Genomic DNA, 9,367 nt, shown 5'->3' on the forward strand with positions numbered 1-9,367 from the left:
TTCTTCGAACTATTAAAATCTGATTCCAGGTTACGCATCACTGGTTCTGCTCGAAGAATCGAAGGCGTAGTTTGAATTCCTTTGGAGATAGAATTTTGGCATTCCCTATTAGCAGCTAAGAAATAGCCAAAATCAGCAGCTATCTCATCTTTTCGCTTCAATAATCTCAATGTTGAATCCGGAGATACAGGACGCTGATCTTGAAGCAACACATCAACTCCTGCCCTGTCTTCCTCTTCATCCGAGAATTCCACTAGTTCAACACCAAGAATTTCCTCCATGGATTTGGTCTTCCTTACATCAGCAGATGAATTCAAACCTTTCTTCTTGGAATTCTTGTTCAAAATTTGCGACTTTGCCACAGTCTTGGACCTCGTTTTCGCCATGGCACCAACTCAGAGGAGAGTTGCAAGGAGCGAAGAGAGAGAGAGAGAAAATCTTTTTTACTACTCCTATTGTTCTTATTATATAAATAATTCTGAAGATCATTTATTACAAAAAAAAAAAATTACTTATTATTTAATCATTAGCATAAAGATATATATTTATGTATTAATTTTGGAATGGACACTTATTTAATTTTTGTGTCTTCTAATTTGAAATAAACTAATTAAAGTAAAGTGTTGCCAAAGTAACCTCTTTTGCCTAAAATTATTTATTTTGAGATAATAAGATGTGTATATTTCTTGTTTATGCAGTCAATAATTGACCTAAAGAAATGTTATTGATTGACCAAACTACAAATGTACTTCAAGAATGAGAGTGTAATAATTTTAAAGTTTCCATGTGAACAATATATTGGTTCAAATGAAGGTTGTTGTTTGACTGAATTTATTATTAGCATTTGATTTGCATTGAGAGTACCACTTGCAAGTTGATGTTTTTGTATACACAACATATTCCAACCAATAATTCTCAGAGAAGCACACTGAATCACAATATGCCATTAAAGACCTAAGCTTTGAGTTTCAAAGCTCAAACTTGCATAAATTCAACCCAAAGTGATAAAACCAGCTACTAGAAGCTAAAATTAACTCAAACCAAACTTAGAATTCGAACCCTAAGCATTTCTAACCCTAACAGTCACCAATACCAAAAATCACATACACAAACCAATTTCAAAACTTTAAAAAAATCAAGTTATTGGTACTAGGGTTTACCTTGCCTCAAACCTACTTGAATCCCTAGCTTTACACCAGAAAAACACCAAGTTTTGAGGGTTATTCCCTCTGGTTTCTCCCCAGCCGAGAGAGAGAGAGAGAGAGAGAGAGAGAGAGTTCTATATTTTGGTTTATCTTTAATTTTCTTTTTATTTATCTTCAAATGAAAAGAGATTGACTAATTAATCTCTTGCTGAAATAATAATTGCTAGGTGTCAAGCTCCTAAGCAGCCACTAAATCACCCTTTAGGCCAGTTACTAAAATTCCCTCTGACTTAAAACTAGAGTATTTTCAAAACTAGGGGTAAAATGGTCAAATTCTATAACCCCGCTCAACTCCGATATTTTATTTTCTCCAATATATTTTCCATTAAGAATTAAGGTTCTAAACTTACCCATGTGATCAAACTAGCCATCCATCGCATTTTCCGTTGTCGCCGAGCAAAAAATTATAAAAATAGCATATTTCACATATATGTCAAATAATACCCCTAGAGTTTAATAAAATCTTTGAAATTGAGAAATTATAACTCTAATGCCCATTTCTAATAATGGGACCCACAGATAATTAAATTCATAAATAATTCTAAAAATGTCAGAAATTAGTGCTAATTTCTTTTGCTAATCCAAATTACTAAAGCGGTCAGTACAGCATTGGTCTAAACCCATTACTAAAAAACCCAAAATTCTCGATGGTTTTACACCATCAGGTAAAGAATTCTCGACGGTCTATAAAATCGTCGTCTATACGAGCGTCGTGAATACTGGATATATAGAATAGGCGATGGTGAAAAAATATCGGTATAAAAGAATTCTCGACAATTTAAAACTCTCGACTGTAATCGATACTATAGGCCATAGTTTAAACCGCCAGCTGTAGTAGTCGACAGCTTTAAACCGTGTCTTATAGTATAGCCGACGATTTAAAACGTTCACTATAGTGGATTGCCCCAAAAAAAAATTATCGTCTTGTCAAGAGGCTAAAAGCCCCCTACCCCCCAATCGCCCCCTCTTTTTAGTTAAAAAACATTGCGGAGTTTTCTTCTTGATTTATCAACCAGTGAAATTTTTCCGTAGGTAAGGACGTTTATAAATTAATGGGTCCAGGAGCAGCTACAATTGCTTTACCTAAAGTACTATTTTTTTATCGACGTGGGCCACCATTTGGAGGCGGTGAAATGGACAGATTTTGAAATAGTCGAGACCAGGAGGCCAGGGGAGTGGCCTCTCTCTGGGAAGACCCTCAGTCCATCGTACTGGAGCGATCCGAGAAGAACGATTAGGGTCATATTTTATCCTTTCTACAATCTTTCAGAAATCTAAAAAATCATGGAACCGGATTCTTATCTAACAATAAAGCCAAATCTTCTGAGAATTGGAAACGAGCTATGTTAGAAAAAAATGGAAGCTCTTTCTTCCTGTGAAACCAATTCTTGCATATATCGCAGCTGCTTTAAAACCTTTACAAGCTTCATCCTCCTCTATCATCATTATACTTGTCTTCGTCCTCCTCGAAATTTTCTTTTACAAGTTTCAAATTGCTTTTCACTTGACGATCCTTGAAACTTTCTTCGGATTGCAAGTTTCGGATTTATTTTGAACACACAAATCAAGATCAACAAAATAAATTATGGCTAATAGAAATTTAAACAACAAATAAGGGAATGTTGTGCTTACCTTTGTGCTGCCACGAGAAAGCGGAAGAGAGGGACAGAGCGAGAAAAAGTGGAGGAGAGGGATGGCATGGCTCGTGGTCGCGGAGGAGAGAGAGTCGAGAAATGAAATAAAATTTACAAATGACTTTGAAAAAATGAGATATGATAATTTTTTTGGGGAGGTTTATATCTTAATAGGGCAACGGAATTTAAGATGGGGAAAATAAAATTTTGAAATTTAAGGTGCGAGAAATGAAATTAAAGATCTAAAACGCATTAAATTTAAGCATGGGAATTATCAGTTGTTTAAAACCGCCGGTAATTCTCATGCAAATACACGGGATTTCTTAAGGCACGTTTAAAAATTGTTGCCTATATCTCCCAATAGTTTTAAACCATCAAGAAATACCCTATTTTCTGTGACGATTTTGAACACTCTCTTAATTTTTTTAGCAATGGTTCCCCCAAAAAAATATTTTTAGGACCATCTTGAATACCCTTTGTTGTAGTAGTGACTTGATATCAGTACAATTAAGATAAACATGGACGATATTATTCTTAGATGAAGGGAGATATGGCTTTGGTTTTCTGGTGTGCAAGTTCTGGGGGCTTCGAAACTATTGGAGCTTCGTGCTTGAATGGTTGGTCTCTCCTCATTTGACCGAGATCATTGAAATAAGGGAGGTATTTAGCTGGTTGAAGAGCTTTCAATACTCAAGGGTAGTGGTGGAATGAGACAGTCTTGTGACCATATAAATTATACACAGCTCAATTGCGATGTTGTTTGGTTTCACACTTATGGTTGAGGAATGTAATGCTTTTGAAGTTTTTTAGTGTTAATTTACTGTTTGTAAATAATCTGCTAATAGAGTAGCGTATTTTCTAGCACGACAATCTTGTTGTAATGTTGATAATGAGTTTAGTATGAGAAATGTCCCTGCTGAACTTGTTTCTATCATTAGATTGATTTGGTGTAAGTTCTGAAGATTTATTAAAAAAACAAAAAAAAAAAAACTAAGTATTTCTTTGTCTTTACTTTTTTTTCTCTAACTTTTAGCCATTCTTCTCTCTCTCTTTTCTTTTTAACTCTGATCGATATGCTAGTAACTCCCCATCTCCCTCTCTTTATGAAATCGTGCGACACCCCTACTCCGCCCAGATCATGGCAATCAAGCTCGGTCCTACCCCCACCCAATGAAGATCCATGTGATCACTTCGTCCTTGTTCTCGCCAAACAAGCACCTCCTTCAGCGTTCTCGCCGCCACATATCAATGCTGACAATGCAAGTCTATTACCATATTAAATTATTATAAAGATTATCTCATACTTTTATACTAGTACTCGACGTGGCTAATTAATTATATACTTTTAGTGATAACACAGGTATTCATTTGTTTCGGTATCATAATTATTAAAGTTTTAATTTGAGCGTTGCTATTAGGCACCGGTAGTGTCTAGAACCTTCTCGACATGTCGCGTTACAATAGGCTAGCGATACTGTCTGAAAGTTATTATATTAAATTAATATTATATGGGACCCGATACTTAGTTGGACCAATAGCGATATTGACACATAGGAGGGTGCTAAGCACCACTGGTGCCCTTTAGCATTTCTCTTTTAATTTATACAAGAAATCTCCAAATGTCAAGAAGAAGTTAAAACTAATAGTACAATGTAATCACAATATCCACACATTAAAAAGAAGTATTAATATCACAAATTAATAGAAACCCCATTAATAATGAGTTCATGTGTGTGGAAATATTATGTTGTTTTGGCCCAACCATATTATATTGTACTCACAAATCACAAGCAAACACCAGCGAAGGACAACCATATAATGTTCAGCACTAAAAGGTTAAACACTTCAATTGTAAGTGTACGTACTTTCATTATGTTAAGGAAATATTTGTCCCTAAATAATTTTATACATAATATTTGAGGGAGAAATATATTAAACTTTCCGCAATGTCCGAAGAAATAAATTAAATATATAAACAAATTACGTGCAGGTAACCTCCAATTTGTTGAGTTAATTAATTATATATGCTTTATATATAGTCTCCTCGTGATTCATGCATCACCCTAAATATGATTTTTTTTTTATTATTATTTGAAATTAAGCACCCTAAATATGATTATTATTCATTATTATTTGACAAGTTTTGGTCAAATAATTCGTTTCTCAAAAAAAAATAAAATTTGTAACGAATTTTTTGTTTTTAAGATTAATGATATATGTGCACACTACATCAATTTTATTTGTTAGGAACTTATATATTATGTAACGAGTCAATTTTAATAAGTTGGATTCATGATAAATAAATACAATTAGTTTGAAATATTTTGGCACACAAGTAATAATTATGTTTAATTTAAGTGCGTACGACCATGAAGTATTACGCTTGACTAGCTATGTGAGCTTAAAATTATAACTTTTATAAATAAAACATTTAAATTTTTATAATAAATGTTTTCCATGCAAAAAAAAAAAAATTTAAAAAATAAAATAATTATTATGATGAATTTAAACTTGCGTACAGTATCTTTAAAAATTTCTTCTATCACTAATATATATTAACGTTGAACCAAAACTTATCAATACAATACATAGTGGCTTGAGGAAAAAAAAAACTTATCAATATAGTTAGCATAGTATAAAATAATAATTAAATTACCTAATTATCTAGAAACTTAATCTCCAATCACATCCAACAGTCGATCCATTATTATTTTTACACATTTGTTCTAGAATAATAATAAGAAGTAATACTCTGATTGAGTCATAACGGGCGGCTTTACTCCAACATATATTAATTGTCAAAAAGAAAAAAACAAATTTAAATAAGAAAAAAATCAACTACTTGCATTGCTAAAACTCAAAGCTATATAGTTATAAATCTTTTAACTCAAAATCTAGTCAAAATAATTTGTGAATTTTTTTTTTCGGTTTTTTCAATTTTACACTTCAAATTAATTTTTTTTTTATTTTGATTTTTACTAAAAAAAATTATTGTAACTAGCGGAGCAACCTAAATCGCAATATTACTTTAGAAACCCAAAGCATAAGTTTAAAAAAAGTAATATATAAGATAATTTCTAAATTTTTTTATCAACATAATTAAGATGTTTAGAAACAGTTTAACATAAAACCAATCATAATTTAAATTAATTAATAATGACACACCTAATCGAACTATATATATAGCTACGATCGATTTATACAAGATCAGTCCATTTATTAAAAACACAAGAAAGAAAATACACCAAGAAAAATCCAAAGCTTTGACATAAAATATATATTATATATCTTGAATTCTTCTATGTTTTTCTATATATATAATCTTACATCAAAGGCTATAGCTTTAGAACTATGCACAAACCCTTTTATGGTAAAATAATAATAATAATGGCAGGCCTCCTCAACTTTATTTCTACTCTTCTCATTTTTGTTGTGGCTAATTCGTTGACAATTACAGCCGTCGGATCATACCACGGTGGCGATCGATCGCCTCAGATGGCCATCAAAGGCGGCTATTGGCCATCGCCAAACGACTTTCCACCTTCAGCCATAAACACATCTTTGTTCACACATATTTTCTATGCATTTCTCGCTCCAAACGACGTCACTTTCAAATTCCAAATATCGAATTCCACAGCTGTTTCTCTCTCCAATTTCACCTCAACACTCCGATATGCTAATCCTCCGGCGAAGTCTCTGTTCTCCGTCGGCGGAGCCGGAGCTAGTACGGACTTTGCCCTAATGGCTTCTCAAGCTTCTTCACGTAAAGTTTTCATACAATCTTCTATTGAAGTTGCACGTAAGTTTGGGTTTGATGGAGTGGACCTGGATTGGGAGTCCCCAGAAAGCCCAAAAGAAATGATGGACTTTGGCCTTTTACTTAAAGAATGGAGATGGGCCGTAACTAAAGAGGCCCAACTCACATCTAGGCCTCCTTTGCTTCTCACGGCGGCGGTGTACTTTTCAGCTCAGTTTTTCTTGTCTGAAGTCAACCATTCTTTCCCGGTGCCGGCGATGAGAGAAAGTTTGGACTGGATCAATGTCATGTGTTATGATTACCATGGTGCTTGGAGTAATATAACTGGGCCTAATTCCGCTTTGTTTGATCCAACTAGTGATATAAATACAATTTATGGGCTTAATTCGTGGATTCGGGCCGGTATGCCGACTGAAAAGATGGTTATGGGCTTACCACTTTATGGGCGGACCTGGAAACTTGAAGGCCCAAATTTGAGCAAAATGGGCACAATTGCTGTCGGCCCAGGCCCAGTAGATGGTGCGTTGAATTTTAAATTGGTGACTGAGATGATCGAACAGGAAGGTGCCACTGTGGTGTATGACGTGGACACTGTCACGGTGTACAGTGTTGTGAACTCAACGTGGATTACGTTTGATGATGCTCTTACGATAACAACCAAGATTGGGTTTGCTCAGGCCCTTGGGCTTCGTGGATACTTCTTTTGGGCCTTGAGTTTCGATAAAGATGACCAAATCTCAACACAAGGTACTTCAATTATTACTTATTTTATCACTAAGTGACCAACTATGTTGGCTTATACCTTCGTATGTCAACTTGATATTTAAATATGCCATTTGTTAATATTAATGAGTCAACCTTTTTACACACACTAGTTAAATCACTTACTTTTACTATACAAATATGTTATGATGATGATAGAATTATCTGCTATTCTATATATGAGATAATTTATATTAGTTATAATATTTATGGAATAGTTTATACCATTACTATTTCTATCGATTGATTTATTCAATATTTGCTGTATAGTTTAAATTGATTTATTCAATGTTGATTTATTGTTTTTACTTTGAAATTTTGCAGCCTCAAGGTCATGGGTCCTTTGACAAGTGAAAATAAGGACAACTACTGTTGTATTTGGTCAGCAGCCGATGTACGGATGTTGTAGTACTTGTCTTTAGGAGGAAAAGGACTCTTACTTACAATCTTCAATTACAACTTTTTAATCAATTTTTATGTTTGAAATTACATATTAAAATATTTTTTTTTATAGCAGTATTCGTTATAAATATAATATTATTTCTGTAAATACCGCCATAAAAAAAATATTTCGATATACATTTTCAGACATAGAAATTAACTAAAAAATTATAATAGAAGATTAACGATAACAGTCCTATGAAAAGAATTCGAAGTTCTTAATTGAGTTTGTTCAGGTTATAGTTCTTGTAAAAAAAAAAAAAAACTCAATTTTATATCATGAATTTTATTGAATTGTCTTCCATTTTAGATGTGTTTCAATATACAGTAGAACCTCTATCCAAGAATACATTTAGGACTAAGTAAATTATATTCTAATTGGGAGGTTATAACTAAATAGAGTTACACTAGAAAAAAAAATTAAAAAACTAAAAATTATCAATATAACAATAATAACAATAAATAATCATTAATAATATATCATAATAGAAATATATTAGAGAAAATATAATTCCATACATGTATTAGAATTTAAAATAAAATTATTAATTTTACATAAATAAATTTACAAAATACATGTATATATTTTATTAAGATGTAATTATTCTTATATAGAGGTATACTTTGTTAATACGGGACTTAGAAAATGTATAACTAATTACAATTTAGAGGTTATTCTTATTTATAATTGGCCCAAATTGGGACTTGATTTTTTTATAACAAATTAGAGGTTATTCTTGAATAGAGTATTCTTAAATAGAGGTTCTACTGTAGTATCATTTACCAATTTTATAAAAATGAGTGTTAATGTTAATCTCTTATTATAATTTTTTAATCAACTGTCATGCACGAAAATATATAACGAAATAATTTTCTTAAAAAAAAAATCGCATGATGGTTTTCATTATAGTTATTGTTGAGATTTTGTGCTCTAAATATAATTCATTTTAATATAATCTTATTTACTAATTAATAAAAGATCATAAATCAGTATATGTTGCATAGTTCACATGATTACTTTCATGATTGTATATTTAATATACAAATTATCTCAAACATATAGTTATTCATGATTATAGTATTGTCAACATAGTGGAAAATAATCATGATTATATAGTTCATACTTTTCAATCCCACAATTTATAAGTGAGCTACATTTACACTAATGTGATAATCAACAATGTGATTTACTTACACTTGAATAAATAGAATGTCTTTTCTAGTGCATCAACAAAGTGAACTTTTATCGAATGTGTCGGCTATACATTGGACTAGACCGATATTGACAGTGGAAAATATATCATAAACATACTGCTATGTCTTTTTTAAGTCAATGTCACTTAGTTGATCTTAAGTCAAGTGATCTCAATCTTGAGATGGTTAGTGTTAACGGTCTGAACTCGATAACGATATATATAGACATTTTCAACTACCACTTAATGATAAACTAGGGTAAATATCATTTTGGACCATGTGTTTTGCGAAAGTTGCCAATTGAACTTTCTGTTTTGTTAAATGACAAAATGGACCCTGTATTTTCAAAAATAGTACAAATAGGACCCTGAACT

General features: G+C 32.2%; 1 protein-coding gene across 1 annotated transcript; it reads left to right on the top strand.

Moving 5' to 3' along the window:
* The first annotated feature begins 6,040 nt into the window (after window positions 1-6,040).
* Window positions 6,041-7,829, top strand: LOC115724846 (class V chitinase CHIT5b). Its single transcript, XM_030654206.2, has 2 exons — window positions 6,041-7,343; window positions 7,683-7,829. The coding sequence occupies exons 1-2, from the start codon at window positions 6,191-6,193 to the stop codon at window positions 7,703-7,705; spliced, it is 1,176 nt and encodes a 391-aa protein (XP_030510066.1). The 5' UTR covers window positions 6,041-6,190; the 3' UTR covers window positions 7,706-7,829.
* The last annotated feature ends 1,538 nt before the right edge of the window (window positions 7,830-9,367 follow it).

The sequence above is a fragment of the Cannabis sativa genome, chromosome 6 (assembly GCF_029168945.1).
Source record: "Cannabis sativa cultivar Pink pepper isolate KNU-18-1 chromosome 6, ASM2916894v1, whole genome shotgun sequence".
Classification (NCBI taxonomy): Eukaryota; Viridiplantae; Streptophyta; class Magnoliopsida; order Rosales; family Cannabaceae; genus Cannabis; species Cannabis sativa.